This window comes from Calypte anna, chromosome 2, assembly GCF_003957555.1.
Source record: "Calypte anna isolate BGI_N300 chromosome 2, bCalAnn1_v1.p, whole genome shotgun sequence".
Lineage (NCBI taxonomy): Eukaryota > Metazoa > Chordata > Aves > Apodiformes > Trochilidae > Calypte > Calypte anna.
In genome coordinates, this window is record NC_044245.1 from 107,556,381 (window position 1) to 107,578,339 (window position 21,959).

At 39.5% G+C, this 21,959-nt stretch overlaps 1 protein-coding gene across 4 annotated transcripts in view; it reads right to left on the reverse strand.

Annotated features, from left to right (window-relative positions):
- Window positions 1-14,082: 14,082 nt before the first annotated feature.
- Window positions 14,083-21,959, reverse strand: part of TRAPPC8 (trafficking protein particle complex 8) — a 51,913-nt gene continuing 44,036 nt past the window's right edge. For 2 of the 4 annotated variants that reach the window (XM_030445346.1, XM_030445344.1), the window contains 4 exons: window positions 20,962-21,009; window positions 19,461-19,606; window positions 17,898-17,987; window positions 14,083-15,142 (listed from right to left, as the gene is read on the reverse strand). In XM_030445346.1, the coding sequence (XP_030301206.1) occupies window positions 14,908-15,142; window positions 17,898-17,987; window positions 19,461-19,606; window positions 20,962-21,009 (519 nt within the window). In that variant the 3' untranslated portion in view covers window positions 14,083-14,907. The remainder of the gene's footprint in view (window positions 15,143-17,897; window positions 17,988-19,460; window positions 19,607-20,961; window positions 21,010-21,959) is intronic. The other 2 variants (XM_030445347.1, XM_030445345.1) reach the window with 1 other exon arrangement.

Consider the following 21,959-nt stretch of genomic DNA (forward strand, 5'->3'; position numbering starts at 1 on the left):
CCAGGGCATCCTTCAGCTTGCTGGGGAATGGTTGTGACCACTTGTAGTCTCAGTGAAGTGCCCTACAGAGGAGGGGGCATAGAGCAGATAGTGCAGTTTTACTCTTTCCTCTTTCAGCCCCTGCAGGGATGGTGTGGGCTGCAGGCTGCTGAGTGCTGGGACTGTTGTCAAGCTGCCCCCACTACCTTCCCTGGTTCCCCTGGCTGTTGAGTATCACCCAAAGATAAAAGGTTGGTCTAGTTTGACACCTTCTGACATTGATGTTTCCAGACCAAGAAAATTGAAGGTGGATTTTCCCCGCCCATTCAAAATCATTCAGTGTCCTCACCTGTCTCAAAGCTGTATTTTTCAGTTCACTAAAAAAAACATACCACACATTCTGATCTTCTACTCTTTTCTATTTTTTTTTTTTAGTAAAGTTCTCTTCTGTCTTATATTCACACTGCTTTCACTGCCAAAGAACACAGAACTAGTCCTAAGTACAGCACCTGCTTGCTTGTATGATTGTATGCAAAGAGTCTAGTTGTAGTCTTCCTAGGAACACTAAACTTGCAGCATGCCAACCAGCTTTTCTACCCAAAGAGCAGCTCTGCTTGGCTTTTCATAGAACCACGTAATTGTTTTGGTTGGGAAAGACCTTTGAGATCATCAAGTCCAACCATTGCCCTAGGACTGCCATGTCCACCACTAAACCATGCAGTTAAGGACCACATTCACATATTTTTTAAATGCCGTCAGGGTTGGTGACTCCACTATTTCTCTGGGAAGCCTGTTCCAGTGCCTGAAAACACTTCTGGTGAAGAAACATTCCCTAATAATCAACCTAACCCTCCCCTGGCTTAACCTGAAGCCATTTCCTCTTATCTTGTTTTTTGGGAGAAGAGACCAGCCTCCACCTTGCCACAGCCTCCTTTCAGGTAGCTGTAGAGATAATATACTCTACCTTCTGACTCTGTTTCTCCACCCTGATTCCCTCAGCCACTCCTTGTGACACTTGTTCTACAGACCCTTCACCACCTTGGTTGCCCTTCTCTGACCTCCCTCCAGCAGCTCAGTGTCTTTCTTGCAGTGAGGGGCCCAGAACTGAACACAGCACTCAAGCTGCAGCCTCAACAGGGCCAAGTACAGGGGGTCACATTATTCCTGTTACAAGCCAGGATGCTCTTAGCAACCTTGGCACATGTTGCTGGCTCATGTTCAACCAGTTGTCAGCCACTGCCCCCAGGTCCTTTCCCTCCGGACAGCTTTCCAGACACTCTTCCCCAAGTGTTTTATGGAGTTGTTGTGACCTAAGTATAGGACCTGACTCTTGGCCTTGTTGAACCTCCTACAAATGGCCTTAGTCCCATGATTCAGCCTGTCCAGGTCCCTCTACAGAGCCTTCCCACCTTCGGGAAGACCAATACTTCCTTCCTCCCAACTGAGTGTTATCTGCAGCCTTATTGAGGATGCACTCAATCCCCTCAGCCAGGTTACTGAAGAAGATATTAAACAAAACTGGCCCCAGTCTTGAGCCCCAGGGAACCCTACTAGTGACTATCAGCCAGCAGAAGTAAACTCCATTCACCACAACTCTTAGCTATATAATTTTTTTTCTAGATGTCCTTTACCCACAATGTGACAGGAAGAACACCACTAGATGCACTCTAGAGCAATCAAAATCCCTTGAGAGACACTTTCATAGGTTTTAGCTTGGCTCTCCCTTTAGCTGTCAGCTCCATTTTCTTTGTGTCACCACAGAAAGAGCAACCAAGTATGATGCTGCTGAACCATCACTCCCACACAGCAGCAGCAAAGGTTTTTATAGTGGGTTTTTTTTATAGTGTTTTTTTCTGGCAATCCATGAGAGAGCAGCAGTTTAACCAAATTCTCCCTAACCATTAGAAGCAAACATTTCAAAAGCCATTTCTCAAAAACCCCTTTGCTTTTGCACTTTGAAACACAGGGAAAATGCTGTGTCACAGAGACTGATGCTGTATTCCAAGAAGTTCTACCACTGGTTTCATTTCATGCAGAATTAGGAGGTTACTGCACTCCAGTTTCTACCAGTAATAATTCAGTTGAAGATAAAGGTATTTCATGTGAATAAAAAAGATAACCCAAGTTGAGCATATAGCATCCAAACATTTTTTGCTAGTTATCAAGTGACTTTGCAGTTTTACTTCTTGACACGTGATTTGGTGCTCCACACAACTAATCTGAATTAGTTACTTAAACAGTAATTTCCTTCAAAGTAAAATACCTAGAACAAGTCTTTTTGCTGTAATGTTGCTTATAAGCAAAACCCTGAACTTCTGGTACAGCAATCTAAGGAGAAAGAAGTTAAACACCGTTTTTTAAAGCCTTTTGGGAGATGGAGGAGAGGGTAGCTGCTCAGTAAATTTTAACCAGTTAATAAACCATTCCATTCAGATCCCATCCCAGCGTTTTATCCATGCACTCAAGCTGACCATTTCCTCCAAGACAGCTGCTCTCAGCAGCTCTAGTTCCTCTTTTAAGCAATCAAAACCATCCCTACACTAACTGTTGAAGTTAAGCTTAAATGTAACAGTTTAGGCTAAACTCAGTACCTGTGGTCCATGAGCAGCAGTTGGCATGAAGCCCATCCCACTCTGGTGATGTGCAAGATGGTGTTAGAACTTCTGGAAGAGCCCTCTGGTACAGACACACAGCCAGGACAAGCTCCAGGAGTTACTGATGGTGCTGCTGTGCTGCTGCTGATGATGGGAGCAGACAAGGAAATGAGAGCTGGGGGATGATTGCTCTGCACATGGCAAGAACTTGGCCCAAAAGGCAGAAGCTCTTGTGAGCTTCAGTCAGCCAAGAATGAAGTCTTCTGTTCTGTAACTCTAGTTGAAGAGGAGTTTAGCCCTTTTCTATAATGAAGTTATTTTTAATCTCAGCCTCCTTCTTGTACATTGACTAAAAAGAGTATTGTTAGTATTGTTTTACCACTAAAGCTAGGATTGGAACCATGACATAAGAATTATACCAAAAAAAAAAAAAAAAAAAAAAAAAAAAAAAAAAAAATTGAAGATATTAGGGAAAAACACAGAAGATTGCAGGAGACAATAGAATGATAATGTCTGCTGTTTATTACAAAATCTGAAGACTATATCCTGCTTTTATTCAGACAAACCTCCCCTTGACTGTGACAAAATTTGAAGCAAAAATAACTCAGCAATTTTTGTGCTTGCTGCTTAAAGAAATATGGCAAACTTCAATTTATTTCATAGACCCACAGACTCTTGTAATCATCAGTATCAAATTTCAAACCATAGCAGTGTGTCAATCAGTTGGCTTTGTGCTCATCATGCATAACATCAGCCTTTTGAAATAAAGATATTGACATTTTTTTTCTCTTCATCCAGGAGCCAGTGCCTGCTGTGGGGATGCCAGTGTTGGATTTATTTCTCTTCTCAGTGTCTTTGGAAATGATACCTTGGTCAATGCATCCATCATGCAACTACTGTATGAGTAACACCATACTGAAAATGTATCACCATTCCTAAGTACTTATACTTGACTAAAAACCCCTGATGAGAACAATTACCTGATTAACACATTTTCCTCTCTGCAGCAGTATATAAGATTTTTACCAAGATAGTATTCCTAATGAGCAGGATCAAATGTACTTGGAGACAACTTTATTTGGTAAAATTCTCTAATTAGGACTATGGAAAGCACATTTCCCTTTTCATTTCATTTACCATCACCATACAGCACAGGAACACAGCTGCCAGAGCAAGCAGGGGGTTCTGGACTGACAACCCATCTGCTCCTGAGGATTCTAAAGCTCTCATGTTGGTCTCACAGCTGTCTCTGAAATTATTTCATGTGGTCAAAGAAAGAAAAAGGTGCTTGAGCTCTTGTTCTCACATTCCTCTTACCAGGTGCTGCAGGGCTTAGAGAAGCCTTGCCATGCAGTGTCCTCTCTCACGGGGAGATAGAGGGCACCAACAGGCAGAGCATCAGCTCACAAAAAGGCTGTTAGTTTCAAACCTATGCACTTAAATTTGCAAGTTTTCATTATAAAGATTCTGTCCAAGACCCCCACCCCAAAAAAAAAAAAAAAAAAAAAAAAAAAAAAAAAAAAAAAAAAAAAAGCAATGAAGCTTCTCTCTCATAGCTGCTCCTCATTTCCACTGATATGAAGCAGCCAAAGTGATGCAGCAAAGCAGATGGCAGCAAAGGGAAAAGTGTTTCCCTTACATACCTGCTTTTCCACTGTCATCCTGGGGAATACATTCTCATTCATCTTGTGTAACAGAAGTGTATCACTGAGCCCTGCACTGAAAGGGGTTTAAACATCCCATTTTTAATGGCAAGTTCTAAATGCTAAGAAAATTAATGTATTTTCACAGCAATTGTCAAGTTTCATCCTTTAGGAAAGGATACTGTAAAATCCTAAAGACACCTATCAAGCCTTCAGAAAAATTCAAGCCAGTAGCAAGTTTCATAGCATACTGAAAAAAAACCTTGCAGTATTATCTTGGACAGAAGAAAACTTTTCTGAGAACTATGTTCAGCAAGCACACATGTTCCTTGAACCCTGTCTTGCAGTGGTAAGCAAAAATGTGACAAGAATAAAATATTTCCTTCCTTCTTGTAATATTTTCCAAGTATGTTATAGAGAAGGTCTCTTAAATACTTCTATTTCTAAAGGCCCTTTGAATACATTAAAGAAATGTTCTGCTCTAATTCGTATCTATAAAATAATAGTGGTTTTAGCATAGCTGAGGATACAATTCATCCAGAATGCCTCGGGCTTGTTTGACCCACAGATGAAGAGAGTAGATTTGAAAAGCAGTCAGAAACAGACCATGAACCTCCAAGGCATTGACATCTCCCCTGTGTGGTGTGGAGAATAAAAAATATGAGTCTTAAGAACAAATATTAAGATGAAAAATGGTATTCCCTGTGGCTCCTGTGCCTCATCCCCTTAACTCCTCTGACGTGTTCAATCAGTTCTGTCACAGGAGGAAAACTTTCTGGGTTTCTCTTCCCTCACAGGCTTCCTACTGCTCCTCCCAAGCAGAGCCAGAAATGCCCTGAGCTGCCACTGCCCTTCCCTTTCTCCCTTCAGTCACTCACAGTGTTGCAGTAGGGAGGGAAATTTGGTTGGTTTATTTTTTTTTTTTAAACTTGTCTTATGGCCACAGAGCTTCTGGCACACTCAAATCACATTTCCAAGTGTCCCACTGCCATGGGGAGAGCTAGAAGTGCACTCCACAAAAAGCTGAGAGTCTCCAAGTGTCATTTTGGGTCCAAGAGCTCAAGCTTTAGCTGCAAACATCATTAATATCAAACTCTGTAGTGTAACAAGGCAACCAGGTGCCACTAATTGCCAGGTAGTGAGCATGAGCTTGTGTCAAGCCCACCTGTGCCTGATTAGGATGGGCCCCCACTGCGCATGAGCAGGACCAGGGGGCCAATAAAAGGTAAGGCTCAAACTCACAGGCTCAGCTAAGTCCTGAGCTAGCCAGCAGAGAGATCAGTCGCTCTCAGAGCAACAGCACTGATCTGGGCTAGTCAACTCTGAGGGCTATAGGCTCAGAGCACTACTTGTGAGTCTCTGCTGGAACACCTGGTTGGACCTTGAAGCGCCGTGCCCTAAAAAAGGTTCGTCTTGCTACAAAACTCAGTGTTAGCAGCTACAAGAAGTGGACCCCATGTCCCTGCCACATTCTGGCATCTCACTCTGGCATTCCCTGACAGTGGCATCTGCAAGGAGTTAAGGGAAAACTGGGCATATTACCTGATGGATTCCTCACAGAGAAAAGAGGAAAGAAAGCTTTTGCCTGTGAATTTCAAGAACTATTAATTTCTTGGTTAGGAGTGGCTGTTACTTCCTCTGCAACCTCAACATAAAGTAATAATTCCTTCATCTTAGGGCTTCAAAATACCTGAGGATCATGAGACATTTGTATAAATATTATAGATAAATTGTTTCCTTCAATGTGTAAAAAAACTACAGGTTTTTTTGAGCAGAATTTTCACCATCCTGGAGGAAACAAAGAACTGCCCCACAATTATCAGAAGGAGAACACCACATCTCTTCTAACTTGAAAAGAGGAAAACCCAAAGGGAGAGCTACTGCAAGCATCAGCTGAATTTATTTATACACTGCTACAGTGTATAAACAACATTTTTTAAACCAAATTAATTTTTCATTTTTTTCAGCTACCACTAAAGCAATTAGCAGAACTCATTAGCCAAGTGACATTTTACAAATTAATGATTTAGTCCTGTAAACTAATAGAAATAAATAAAGTAAATAAATCTTGATTTAAACAGGATCAGGAAATCACTCAGTTCTGGAATATGTTCAGCCAGCATTCGAAGTTTAAAAACCTGAAACATTGAGAAAATTATTATTTTCTGTTCCAGACTGGTTTTTCCTCTATAAATGTAGTTTTGTCCATTAAGTTGTTCAATGGTAATACTGCAAAGACAGCAAACATTAAGATTTCAAGTGACTGAAATAAGGGCAATGTGCATATGAAAGAAGAGACAAATTCCCTCAGTGGATTCCCATTACTGCAAATATCTTTATGTTTTACTATACTCAGAAATAATGCCTTATGTCACCAGAATAAGAATAGAATAAATTGAAATCTGCTGTCTCTTCTGTATCCACTGCAATTCAGAGACCTGACCTTTGTTACCTGATCTAGGTGACACTCTAGTATAGACAGCCGTATAACACAATTGATATTGAATCAGAAGATGAGCTTTAAAATTAGGGAGTACGGTTTGAAGCTGGTCTTTATACTTCATTACTGTCTTGGGAACAAAGTTGCAGAGAAATTCTGTCTCCATTAATCAGAGCCCGGTCTTGATAGAACACATAAGACCCCACAGTCTCACCTGCAGCAGGCATGGACCTCCTGGCACCTGAGTATCCAACTCTTAAAAGGAAAAAAAAAAAAAAAAAAAATGGAAAAGAAAAAGGAAAAAGTGAAAAGAGAAAACAGAAAAGAAAAAGGAGAAAAGAAAAAAGAAAGAAAAGAGAATAAAGAAGAAAAAAGAAAAAAGGGAAAGGAAAAAAGAATAAAGAAAAAAGAGTATAAAAAATAAAAGAGGAAAAGAAAAAAGAGGAAAAAAAAAAACCCAAAGTGATGGCTGCTTACTGATGCGACAGAAGAGACATTTAACAGTAGAAAGCACTAGATGGCAGCAATGCTCAACTTTATATAGGATACAAAAGTAGAGCAGTGGCCTATACTCAGAAATGCAATTTCTCTGTATTTTCCACAGCACCTGAGACAGGAATTTAATACCAAAGACAGAGTAGACAAATCTCACAAAACTGTTGATTAAGTGAATCAGTCTTCCAGCTTCCCACTGCCATAAGACATAAGGAACAGCAATGTGACAGAACCACTACCTATATTTCTCAGTATCAGAGGGAAAAATATTGTATCACTGGAATCCCAGGAATCCCACTGCCACAGGAGAGTGGGTAGGAAGTGTCAGCCCTTTTCTCCCTGCTGCCTGCAGAGCTGCCCTGGTGCTGAGGGAGGGAGGGACACCCCCCCCCCTTGCCAAGGCACCTTAGTGTCTTCTGTGCAGTTAATGGCAATAGGTGTTGGTTAGCTCAGACAAGCCCTAAGCTGCAGGTGGAAGGCTGGTGACAGGAGACTTGCAGAACAAGATCCCCCACGTTGACATCCATCTAAGTTTGACTTGGAAGGCCAAATTGTGCCCAAAAGCCAGGCAAGAGACCCACTCCACTGGTGACTGTGAGCAACCCCCATGTGCTTCCAGTGCACACGTAATAACAGTGGGATTCATGTGGGATGGAAACACCAAATAACTCTCAGTTTGTTCTGGAGCTGCAGTGTTTCCCTAAAAACTTGCAGACTGGCTTCTGTGATGGCACACATGATGGAGAGGTGCTTACTGTCTCTGAGGACATTCCTCACATCCCAACCAACTTCATCAATGTGACTCCCTTGACTGCACTTGTTGCAGCTTCCTGGCCCCCTACATATCACACCAGAATTGCAAAAAATGTAACAGCAAGTGAGGCCTCGTTGAGGAAGGAGCAGGGAGAAATAATTTCAGTTATACAATCAACCATATTTGACTCCCACTTCCTTGTCACAAACCATATTATGCAGTAGGATGATCTACAGACTGATTAAGTGTAACTTCATAGCTCTGTGATGTCCTCTTCTGTTGTATTACAAAAATCCTTGGGTGCCAATTATAAAGTTATGGGGAAGCAATAGATTTCAGGAGCATTCCCTGCTAAATGTTTTCTGTTTGAGATTAGTGGAATGCATGACTGTGATTATCTTTTGACTGCTCATGATGCCAGTTGCATCTCTTAGCCTCCAAAATGGACTTCTTTGCTAGAGGAACAAGTGTCTCCAGATCCCCACACTGCATGGACTAGAAGAAACTTCATGAGCTGTAAGGATAGGAATGAACCTGAATTGAAGTGGCCCTCAGTGACCCTCAGTCAAATATCAGATTCTTCATGGAACAAAAAATATGAATTTCCTCCCCCCAAAACCCCCCACCATGGTCTTGTTATCTTTAAAACCACTGTAGTGGATCCATTTTACAGTTATTGTGATTTATCCATAACCTTCTCAGTGGTTATGGTGCTTTTCTCAGGAACTACCTACTTTGGGGGGCATGACTGATGGTCTTTGATTTTACATTTGATTTTGACAAGATACTCATTTATTATTCAGAAAAGTGAGATGCAAAAGTTAGAGTGTAATTTTTGAAAGTCTCCGGAAAATCCATAGAAGGAACTTTTTACTTTGGAAGGATTTGTTTTTATGAAGATGCATTTGAGACACTAGATCATTGTCCTTTTTCCAATTAGAAAGTTAAAGTTGTATTATTTTGAAATTGAAAAGGGAGAGTATTTTTGTAATGCTTTAAACTTAATCAGTTTTTCCCCTTTTTTACCCCTCATCTTTCACTCTAAAATTTTTTCCGACCGTATGTAGCTCAGTCTTGTTTCACTGTAGAGATAACTCAAAAGTCTTACCAGCAAAAGTGCATGATTTCAGATATATGACAGCTTTCATAGTTAATTTTAGGAAACAACTTTTAAATTAAGTGGACTTCAGAGGATTTCTCACTAATTAACACTAATCCAGGTTGTGTGTCAAAGACCAATTATGTCCAAACTTGAAGCTGCAACCACCTCCTAGAGCAAGCACAGCTTCTCACTCATGTGAGTATCAGAATATGTCTTAATAACCTTATTGTGAAAGCCCACTAGTCTGTAGAATTTCTAATTCCATCGCATGGATGGACTTCTTATGTATTTCAAGTAATTTGGTAGACATTTTTCTAGACAGTAGTAGTCAAAATGACGCTCAAATAGTAAGGAAAGGACCATATTGTATACAAGTTAGACAATCATTAAATTATTTATTAAATAAATTATTAAATTATTAAAGTTAGACAATAATTAATGCTGGTTTTGTGATAAACTATTTCAGAAGCCTGTATATTTGCAGCATATATATGACATTTAGGATTTTATTGCTAGTTAAGACCTTATTCCATTACACAGCTGTTTAAACAAGATTTAAATTATGTTGTCTAAGAAAGAGACATTGAAGATGAGCTTGGTTGTGATTTAAACTTTAAATTAAAGCTGTTATCTTTCCTGTCAATGCACTGAAGAGTTTAGTTTAAACATTAAGATAAGGCAATAAGTTCTGAAAACTTCACAGCTATATCATCAAAATCAGTCCTAAAAAAAAATAAAAATGCCTAGGAGTCATTAAAAACAGTCTTTGCCCACAAAATAGTGAAAGGTTTTTTCTCTTTTGGTAACCACCAACTATAATTACTCCAGAATTTATGGCTGACAGCCTGAACAACAAATTACATGGAGCATCAAGATATATGCAAACTTCTAAATACTTTCTTGCAAGCAGGTATTGCTTGTTGTCCACCAGGGCCTTGCTCTCACGCTGCTCTGATGTTTATTTTTGTCTGGCTTCAAACTGTGACATCCCATCCTTCTCCTTCCCACAGTTTCTCTAAACCTGCCCCATCTTTTCCAACCCTTCTGTCAAACTTGCCTGCTTTGACAAGGTTTGCCTGTATGACAGCAACCATGCTTTTAAAAGCCAAATTTTGGTCCTCTTAGTTCAAAAAAAAGCAGCAGTTGAGCTCATTCCCTATGTAACCCCTCTGCCTACAGGTACCATCCAGACACCATCCTTATTTTCCATCACAATGAAGGACCTCAGCTTGCACCTGAAAGCTCTGTCCAGCTCTTCTCCTCCTCCACCTCCCACTGGCTGAGTTTCCTCTTGCTCTTCCATGCCACATACCCAGCCCATTCCTTCTGTGCACTTTCTGCCTTCCCTCTCACTCTGCCCAGCATGTGGTTTTCTCAGCACCCTTAGCAGGTGGTGTCACAGATGACTCCAAAAGCAACTCAGGCTGAATTCATGAGCCCTTCAGGCACCTATTCCCTTCTATTATCTCCAGGTGGCATCCTTCTAGGGTTTTTATTAAGAAACTCTTCAGAAATGCCACAGTTGTTACAAGCAGAACACCACTAGGTGCTGCCTGAAGTCCCACCCGCTGATGAACGTATCCAAGTTCTGTAAGCAAAGAGTGTAGGAAGGATATTGAGGTCCTGGAGCGGGTCCAAAGGAGGGCAACCAGGCTGGTGAAGGGACTCGAGCACAGATCCTATGATCCTATGATCTCTCCAGCCGAGGGAGCTGGGGCTGTTCAGCCTGGAGGAGGCTCAGAGGAGACCTCATCACTCTCTACAACTCCCTGAAAGGAGGGTGTAGCCAGGTGGGGGTTGGGCTCTTTTCCAAGGCAACTCTCACCAAGACAAGAGGACACAGTCTTAAGTTGTGCCAGGGGAGGTTTAGGTTGGATATTAGAAAGAATTTCTTTACCGAGAGGGTGATCAGAGACTGGAATGGGCTGCTCAGGGAAGTAGTGGATTCTCCGTCCCTGGAGATATTTAAAAAGAGATTGGATGTGGCACTCAGCGCCATGGGCTGGTAACTGCAGGGGTAGTGGATCAAGGGTTGGACTTGATGATCTCTGAGGTCCCTTCCAACCCAGCCAATTCTATGATTCTGTGATTCTATGATTAGTTGTCCCATTTCACTGTGCACATGCAAGCTAAACCAGGAAGATTATTCCTGTTGCTTTATAGGAGTTCAGAACAGAACAGAAGTCTGGTTGAATGCAGGCTGCCTGAATTAATAAAGTAGAAGTAGTTTAGCTGCCATACTATAACTGATATTTATTTATTATATCCAATCAATTCATATTAGAATTCATTTTCAAGCTTAAGTGATGTAGAGTGTAGAAGTCACCCAATGCATGGATTTATGTTGTCTCCAAACTCTGTCTTCACAAACTTTGCATGCTTTCTATGTCATGTTCCCAGCCTGCTGAAGACAGTATAAAACTCTACTGCTCCAGATCTCCATTGCACAAAAATCATGATGTCAGAGCAGAATTTCACCAGTTTTTGGCAAAGCATCCCAGAACCACCCAATCTCCCATAGTACAACATGGAGCAATGGATGCCCTGAAGTATTAAATTGATGGCAGAATTCGCTGCATTTCACGATACCTGTTGGTGCCACAGCTTAAACCACAAATAATTCCATACATTGTTTTTGTAATGGAGGACTAAATTATTCCCAAATTTCCTACCAGATCCCAGGATGAAACAGTATTTCATGAAAAGCTCCAGCCTGGCAAGTCTCATGGGTTTATGTTACTGATTTTACGGTACTTTTACTAACAAGGTAATAAATGAATTAATTAAAAAATAAAGTTCAGTAGATTCCTAAAAACAACCAAGATCCCCTGGACCCAGTAAATTTAGATGTTTTTTCCTAGTTACCTCAAAGAGAGATGTGATATTTTGATCTACTCTGAGCAGTAACACTGCTGTGGCAGACTCAATAGGATGCTCGTGCAGCTTGCAGGAGGTTCTTGGGAGTCTTCTGAAGTATTGTGCTCAAAGTTGCAGAATTTCAGCCTTTGTGGAGACACCTGCTCAATAGCAAGACCAGATTGATTTTAATTTCAATACAACTGTTTTCCACCATCTCTGTGGGTCTACACATGGGCAGTTTTCTATGTGTGAATTTTAGGAGCCAGGCTTAGCTCTGCCTCTGTGCTCATGTCCCCTCCTAAGCAACCTCAGAGTAAACTTCTGTTCTCAGATACCAATCATTACCTTTCAAACTCTATTTTGAACAGCTCTACGCTTTTTACACAGCATGAAGTGCAGAGTCAGCCACACACCATGAGGGAATCAGTGCCAATTTAGAAATAATGCATGTTAATGATAACAAAATAAAATCATTCCTTGGACAGAGCATGACAGCAGTCTTCTGTAACAGCATGCTGAGTTCTAGAAGTCAGAATCATAAATACTACTTTTCAGTAAATGGTCTTAAAACATGACAAAATAAAAATGTCGGTATTTTCAGTATTACCATGTAAGGAAAGAGAACAAAGAGGAAATTTCACATAAGTGAAGAGAAAGCAAGTTTGGTTTGTCTAGGATTTTTTAGCTACATAATTCCATGTCTACAGCATAATCAAAGTCTGGCTTCTCAGTTGGTTTGACAGCCTATACTGCTGTGCTTTGCAGAACTCCTCAGGGAAACTTCATATACATATAAAATTCACATCTAAATGCACAGATACAGAAACCGCATGCTGAAGACACTACTAATTTTACCCATGCTGAATAAAACATTACTCCAACTCCTTTAGCATCCTGCCACATCATTAGCTGACCATAAACATTCCCAAAAACTTGAAGAGTCCATCGGGACACAGGATTTCCTGCAAGTCAAGCTACAGGCTGTGTTAAACACAGGTTTTTTTAGAGTAGCACCAATGGACATAGCAAGCAATTGTTTGCTTACCCTGAAAGTTAGGATCACTGTAAGATAAGACATGTGCCACCAGGTCAGCACAGCCTGGTGGTTTATCTATAGTTAGTCAAGCCTGCAGCAAGTGGACTCTTCAGAACAGTACAAGTCACTAGATACAACTCGTAGCAGGTACTATTTCTTACCAGTTCCTTATGACAAGGCTGAAAAGCAGTTAAAATTCTGACTTAAATCTCACAGAACTCTTATGGAAACATCCTTTATCAGAAAAAAGTGACCTGTGCCACTTGAGTATTTGAAGTCGTCTTAAAAATACACCAACCATGACTTAGATTATTGTGGCCTACAGCTGCATGGCTGAATGGCATCAATAATGACTTCTTTCCCTAAAAGGGTGCCTAGACAGAAAGAGGACTGATGACATAGCTTAAAGGCTGCAATGCCAAGAAGCATTTAGAAAGATTAGTCTTCCAGTCTGCCCAACAGCAGAAAAGAACTCTATGCCTGAAGCAACATATTCATGGTTAGATAATACTCAAAGTGTGCAATTGATTTATCAAGATGATCCACAGCCATACTAAGTGAAGCTAGGAAAGGTCATGTGCTGTGAATGGGTTCTGACACTTCTCAGGAAATTTAAGTCCTGGAGACAATCCACCAGTAGTACTGAATATGAGAAAATTTGAAACCTGACCTCAGAAAAACAAAACAAAACTAAACACCTGGAGGGCAATATAATGTTTCATAAGCTACTGCTACTCTTTGAAGAAATTTCCTTCAGCCACCAGACAGAGCAGATTGTCAAAAGCCTTACATTTCTTTAGATGTGTGATTTTCCTTGTACTCTGCTGAACTAATGCAGCATAAACTCCCAACTCTAACTCCTAGTTTTGCTGCATTTGATTGTTCCACACAGCCTTCACTATGTTCAGCAGCTAGAACTCCAATTAAAAATCCCCAGCACATCACAAGTAATTGAGGCTTCTCAGACAGCTGAAACCTGCATCATACTCAAGTACACTGGATAAGAACTCAAAAGGCAAATATAGCACCCACTACAAGTTGCAATGTCTGTTTCAATGTCCTGTGATGACAGGAACTTCACCTGAGCAAAGCTAACCATGCAGATAATACAGAATATATATACAGCATCAGCACCTGCCAACTGATACATCTGAAAAGGAAAGGAAAGGGCACAAGTAGATACAGCGAATATGGTGTATGTTTTATTCTATTTACAGTACATTTGTTATAAATATAATACATTTCTTGAAAATCTTGAGTAGATTTTTTTTAAAACAGATCAATTGTTATAGTTACATAATAAAGGAAGTGACAATTTATATGACAATCTCATGGTTCTGGAAATAGTGCATTCTGTGTTGAGATGAATGAGGAAATACTCAAACTGGGTGAAGAAGCTTTTTTTTTTTTAAACACCTTAGGTGGGACTTGTACGTAAACCTCGAAAGGTCACCAGTTCCCATAAACATGAAAACTCAAAATAAAATTTTAAACTAAAGAAATGGGAAACAGAAATGGATTTGAGAGACCTTATTGAATTTCACAGTAACATTGGAATTTATCATGACTAATGGGCTTCAGACAGGAAAAAAGCCAATGAGAGTTTCTTCCCGAACCATATCCTAATACAGCCACAAATATTAAACACGCCATGCTGGAAGTTGTAACAGCAGTCAAGCTGCATTTTTGACAGGGCATAGGACATACAAATATGTTCAGATCTGGAGTTAGAGAGTATTTTGTGTTATGAATATCATAATTACCAGAGAAGAAATACATTATAAAAGGATAAACGTAATTTCAGTCCAACGTGCGTTGCATTGAGAAACAAACTGACAAGTTGTCTGAATATTTTGCTATTTTCTTTTCTACACAATCTTTAGTACAAGTTAGATGTCTGAGGTGCTATTTCCAAAAACTGCAGCAAAACGTCAACCAGCAATATAAGAAAAGAATCCTATTTATTTTGTCTTTTAGTGTGATTTTTATTTTTTCCAGGAAGTGGTCAGATATTATTAATAATAATCAGTGCAGGCATGGAGTTCTGCTGACTCGTTTCAAACAAAGTTACTTGGTCCGCTAGCTTGGCAAACACTCTGGGGGTTCCAAGATTATAGACACCTGTATGAACGAAGCAAGCTTTCAGCTGCAAGCTACAGACCTCCTGGCTTTTAAGTTGAAGCTTGTACTGGGTTTGCCCAAGCCACGTGAAAGATCCATGGATTTCTAGTGCTTCTGGGCTGAAAAAGAAGGTAACAATGTTATTTCTCTGCATTTGAAGCCTGTATTACCAGTTCACACCATTCCCTCCAACCTCAGGTTTGCCCAAGATTGCACAATGTGTCTCCATCAACAACCCCTTAAAGATATGCTTGCCTATGCTTTATGAGAACTTTTGAAAAGATGTCAGAAGTTGGGAACTTAAGTTACAGTTCTGGCAGTCTTTGGATGCAAGAGTGCCCGCTGCCATTCGTTGTTGTCTTGGAAGCTGCTAAGTCTTTTTGACTACTTGCGCTACAGTAATTTCCCTGAAGTGACTGACTGCCCCACATGCATCATGCTTTGCTTCACACACACACACACACACACACACACACACACACACACACACAAACACACACACACCTCCCTTATTTTTAAGAAATTAAGGATTCTGTAGCAAAATAAAGCTAGACCTTGAAAGGGTAACAGCTGCAGTCATAATTATAGACAGATTTGCACTTTACGTTTTATCAAGATGCTAAATGCTGCTTAAAACAAAAAGCTGTCTTCTTTCCTGCTACATCACACATACCTCATGCCCACAAACATCCACACTCAGAGTACCTAAGGTACCCACCCTTATGTATCTTTATGGATCTCTATGTCCACCCATCAGCTCAATTTAACTCTGTCTCCTTTTTTCTTATCAAATACATTTCATAGAATTATAGAATCATAGGGGTTGGAAGGGACCTCGAAAGATCATCTAGTCCAACCCCCCCTGCCAGAGCAGGGCCACCAAGAGTACCTCGCATAGGAACGTGTCCAAGCGGGTTTTGAATGTCTCCAGTGAAGGAGACTCCACGACCCCCCTGGGCAGCCTGTTCCAGGGCTCTGTCACCCTTACAGTAAAAAAATTTTTTCGAATATTCAACTTGAACCTCCTGTGCTCCAATTTACACCCATTACCCCTTGTCCTATCACTGGTCATCACTGAGAAAAGCCTAACTCCATCTCCCTGACACTCACCCCTTACATATTTGAAAACATTGATGAGGTCACCCCTCAGTCTCCTTTTCTCCAAACTAAAGAGACCCAGCTCCCTCAGCCTTTCCTCATAAGGGAGATGTTCCACTCCTTTAATCATCTTAGTAGCTCTGCGCTGGACTCTTTCAAGCACTTCCCTGTCCTTCTTGAACTGAGGGGCCCAGAACTGGACACAATACTCCAGGTGCGGCCTCACCAATGCAGAATAGAGGGGGAGGAGAACCTCTCTTGACTTACTAACCACACCCTTTCTAATGCACCCCAGGATGCCATTGGCCTTCTTGGCCACAAGGGCACATTGCTGGCTCATGGTCATCTTCTTGTCAACCAGGACCCCCAGGTCTCTTTCACCTACACATTTCAATGTTTTCTGACTCTTAATGCACTCTTTCCTCCCCTTGGCTTAGATGAATCAGTACACATCTTTATGAGGAACCAAAGAAATGCTTTATACTGTACACTATATACAGAATATTTATACATATGTACAGGGTTGAATTCCAGTGTATTCCCAGTTTTCTACAGAACTGGCATGCAACACTAATAATAGACACAGTAACAAGATAAAAACTTGAACAGCTTTAGGAATTCCTATAAAAGGCATTCTTAGGCCTGTCCCTGACCTCAAGTTTAAAGAGAGTGGGTATCACACAAATAATTAACATGGATATATACAGCTTTATAGATACTGTGTTAATAAGGGTGAGGCGAGGTGTGGAGTGTGTCATTTTTTCAGAAGTTTCAAGGTACACACTATCTTTCCTGAGACACATCTTATAATGCTGTTACAAAATATGAACATCTTGTGAAAAAACCACCAGATTAGTGAATAGCTTCCTAATCTCAACTAGCACAACATAGCACAAACTTAAATCTTATCTATATCTGAGCCTGTGAATTAGGCCCTGGGCTTTTAATTTCTTACCTGCCTGGATGGACTGTTGGCAAGATACCAACATTTTCCCATGACAATCTGACACACATACACCTGCCCCAAGAATCCCACAATCTGTTTTGTGGTAAGCAGACTAAGTATCATTATGTCTACAGAAGAAAAGGCCAGGGGGTGAGAGGGTGTGACCCAAAGTACACAGGTTAAATCAGCTTGTTTTAACAGAAATGGAAGAATCAGTGGTATACCATGGAACTGAATTCTCTCTCTCCCACAGAAATACTTAGTCAAACTTTTAGAAACAATTCACAAGAGACTTCCTCAGGACTAATATTTTCACACATACTACAGACCTAAGCAAAAGGTGTTTCATAAGCTAAGAATCAGGTGACAAGCCACAAGGAAGTCTTAAAGACAAATAAGGTTCTATGGCATTTTATATAAAGTCAAATTGCAAGAGGAAGTATTTGTTTAAACTTCAAAATTTTTCTACAAATTACTTATTTTAAAAAACAAAAGCCAAACAACATGTATTTAATAAAGTAAGGTTGCTGAAGCTCATATTTCAATAGTTCAAAAGCATTTCCACTTTCCTAGAAAAAAAAAAAAATCTGCAGTTTAACTATTCAATAGTAACAGTTCAAGGTGCTGTTTTAGCAATAGCCAGAAGTAAAACTGAGCACTGACTGAAGACTCCCATTTGACTAAATCACCTTTTATCAACTTCAATTCTTTCAAGGAACACAGTGTTAAAAAAATCCTAGATATTCAGTACAGGAAGAACATTACAGGAGTCCCCAAAACTGGGAAGTATTCTCAGAAAAAAAATGGTTTATTAAACATCCCCACATTACCTTGTTGTTTTATGCCGCAAATCAATCATCACATCTACAACAGCCTGAGAACAATTGGAAAGTAGAAGAGTGACAGGTACCAGACAGAGGCTGCAAAGAAAAACAGTTCCATAGTAAAGAAAAAAAGTCTTACTTTGGATAGTCTTTAATATCTCTTAAATACTTAAGATATATTTCAAGTTATATAAAATTAGTATGTAGTTTTCTGTTACGCAAGAGTCAGAGTGTAGGTAGCAATAAAATCACTTGCATTGATGAGTTACTTATAACCAAAGCCACCAAAGCAAATGGGAGCTGAGAAAGGTATTATTTATACTTTTGCTAGCTTTATGTTTACAGGAAATTTTATGACAATAGATATTTCCAAGTGTGATAATGTGATCCAGTGTTCTACTCTCTGAATAACTGTTCAGCACATTTTATCCAGATACTGCTACTCCACATTGTCTCCTGCAGAGGAATTGCCAGCATCTGGCTTAAGTTTTAGCCAGAACCATGCCCAGATGGAACAGACAGCACATACACACTTAGTATTGATTTAAGCCTTTACCCTGAATAAAATTAATACAGTGAATTGATTTTCTTCTTGTTCACAATTAGTACAATTATTTTTACAAATAATGCTGCAAAGACCCCAAGATATTCTGAGGCAGATTTACATATTATTGCACCTGAAACAGCTCTGTGTGGGAAGTGATTTGTGCAACTGGAATTTCTTGCCATTGCTTTAGAGTTTAAATATCCTAAATTTGCAACAATTAGCAACTATGGCAAATAAGTTATGAACGTGCAACTGGAGTAAAGCATGCTTTATAACTGCCATTAAAATATGCCATCTTATAAATCATTAAAATGTCAGATTTTAAGAAAGAAATCCCTTTCTTTAGGCAACTTATATAAGCTAAAACTTTAGGGGAAAAAAATAACAAAATAGAGTTTTGAGATAAAACAATTCAAACTTAAATGGGTACATCTTTGTGTTTCAAGTAAATTTAATTTCGTGTCTGGATATGAATCCATAGGACTTTATTTCCATTTTCATTTTGAAAGATTCATGGATTTTACAGGCTCCAAATAATTCACTCTAGAGTCTGCTTTTTGACAGAGGTTAATTCTGATAATCTTCCAGGAGACAAGCCCCATTCAGCCAAACTGATACCACCTTTCCTTCTGACATGAATCAGAACCAGTCGTAGATAATCTTGGCAAGTCAGATACTGAAGACATAACAATTCCTTTGACTATAAAGTAACTCTTACTTTCTGTCTAGATTCTCAAAGTAGTTGCACTGTTCACTCTGACACCAAGACATCGGTTTGGTTTTTTTTCCCAGTAAGTTTGGTAATATTACTAGCTAACATTAAAACTGAACTGTGGTATTAAAGCCTGTTTCTCTACATGAAACTTCCATTGTGCTTAAAAGATTCTGAAGCAGTCAGTTCAAGAATTGCACAAGATTTCAACCTTGCATACCCGACGCTTATCTTTTGTATCATAACCCACACGGCATCTCTCAAAATTTAACAGTATTTCAAGAGTTTCCAAAGAAAATGTTGCACTAACCTTTTTTGATGGAAAGAATGATTGAAAGACTCTGGATAACGCAGACTTGTCTTGATAAGATTAGAAAGCTGCTCTGGCGTTGGTCTTGCAGGTACTGGTGTGCTTTCTGGTCGAAAAAACTTCAAGAGAACTGTTTCTGGTAATTCCTAAAACACAAATTCAGAATGACATTCAAGACACTGTCATACAGCACTGTGCAATACAACACAAGAAATGTAGTCACAGAAGCTACAATTTTACATTATGAACTACAACTCCAGGGAAGTAAATCTACACAACATCATGAAGCTTTTTTTTATTTTTTTTTTAGCATGCTAGATGAAGAACTGATATGATTTATCTATTACCTTCACTTGAGACAGATTTCACAGCTGCTTGTGAAAGGACTAGATATACAAGTTTCATAAAAGCATGCTACTGTTGCAGTAGTTTGTTAGTGTTTGGTTTTGGTTTGTTTCTAAGAAAAAGAGACAGCATTTACAGTTCCCTATTCTGCAGCTCTACCTAAAAATATAAATAAATAATCCACCACCTGCCCTGGAAAGTTCACAACAGGAAAGCCAATACCAAGTTTCCCAAATCAGACCCAAAGAAAAGCAAACAAGCTTATAGGGAACATGCTAACAATGACAGAAATATTTAATAACACAGAATATTTTAAGAATTGTATAGCAAGATCTTGCAGGTATGAAAGCCAAGCACTGACACACTACTTGGGATTCATCCTAAACTTGTGGGAAGAATCAATCTCTGAAGCAGAAGAAATTAGATGACACAGAAAGACAACACCAAATGAGGCAATCAGGCTGCATTTGGTCCAGCATTACAGCACTACTGTAACTCTATCATCATCTAATCTGTTTTGCAAGCAGGATTTATGCAGGAAGAGGCTGTCTCTTAGCATACCCTTATAAATCTCTTTTCCAAAAAGTCGACCTTTAGAAGAAAAAAAGAATTTGCAGCAGTGTGACTGACTACTAAAAGTATCTGAAGATTTTTAAAAGCCATCAATAAGTCAGTACAGTGAAACAAAGTAATACTTGTCATTTAAGGGTAATGGACTGTTCTTTGAAAGTTGAAGAAATACTGTAGACAACACAAACTGACTCAAAATAACAGACACAAAGGACATTATGCATTATGTATTAATATATCAGCACCTGTGCTGGTAATACCAGAAAGACTTCACATATTTTACCAGGTTTGCAATTCTTTCCTCTCAAAAGAAAGACTAGTTTTCTTAAAAAATAATTTGAGAAGAAAGAAGATATTTCATAGTAACAATGAAATTTATTTTAAGCACTGAATGAATTGGTTATTTTCACCCTACCCTGTGGGTATCTAACTTGATGAAAACTGACAACACAAAACACAGAGAAGATTACATGTTTTCATTTAAATTGATCTTTCCCCTCAAATTACAGTCCAACCAGCTTTTCAATGCCCTCTTCAATCACATATCAATATCCTACACACTGTAGTTTGCCCTAGAGTCAATTACCTGTTCCAAGTCCTCCCAATCAGAATTCCCGAGTATTTTTTTTAAACCCTACAAAAGACAAATACGAAGGTTTATCTCTAGACAAGAACATCATGAAATGCAGCAGGAACATTTACCAGTGAAAGTGCAGAGATTTCTTAATACTTCAAACCCTTAGTTCTAAAATTACACCTCTGCTGAAGGACTGGAAAGCAGCAAGATTAGTCATTTACCACCATAATTCCAGCCAGCCTCTGGGTATCAGATTCAGACAAGATGTCTGTGTCTCCAAGTTCAGTTGCTCAAAGTCTAGGTTTTTTCCTAACTGTGTACCTAGAACAAAGGCTGAGACATGACATTTAGTACATGATTCATTTACCTAATAGTTAAGATGAGAGTTAATGCTAAGTTTAAAGGTGCATTAAACCCCTGCTCTGCTCTAAGAGCTTGGGAAATTGGATCAAGGCTACAAAAAATATGCCCATACCCTACCTGGGCATCTATACTCTCCCTTGAAGAATATGCACCAAGCAGTTCAAAGCCTCAAGACTTTTGATTACTCACACTTAGAAACAAAGTAAAACAAAATTGAGAATTAAACAGCTGGTACTTTGTTGCTGAACTCCTAGAATACCAGCCCAAATGAAGTACTGACTTTTTAAGAGCAAACCCAAAAGTTCTGACTGAACAGTTCTGAAGTCTGCTTGTTAACCCACCATGGTTCCTTGAAAATCCTTCAAAAGTGCCATGGGCTCCCACAGACAACAAGCCCCATGTATTGCACATAAGAAGGCCAATACAATGGTTAAGATACTCCCCTTTTAAAAATTGCTAAGGTTTCATTTGAAGCTCTCATCCATACATACTGACAGAAGTACAGACAAGACTGGAGAAGCTTTCATTATAAGAGGAGTTTGGAAGAACTGTACTTGCGGATGGGGCAGGGAATGTTTTTTGTTACTGTTTTAAATTTTATAGTCTCTTGCTTAAGCTTACCATTTTTTAACTATAAACACACA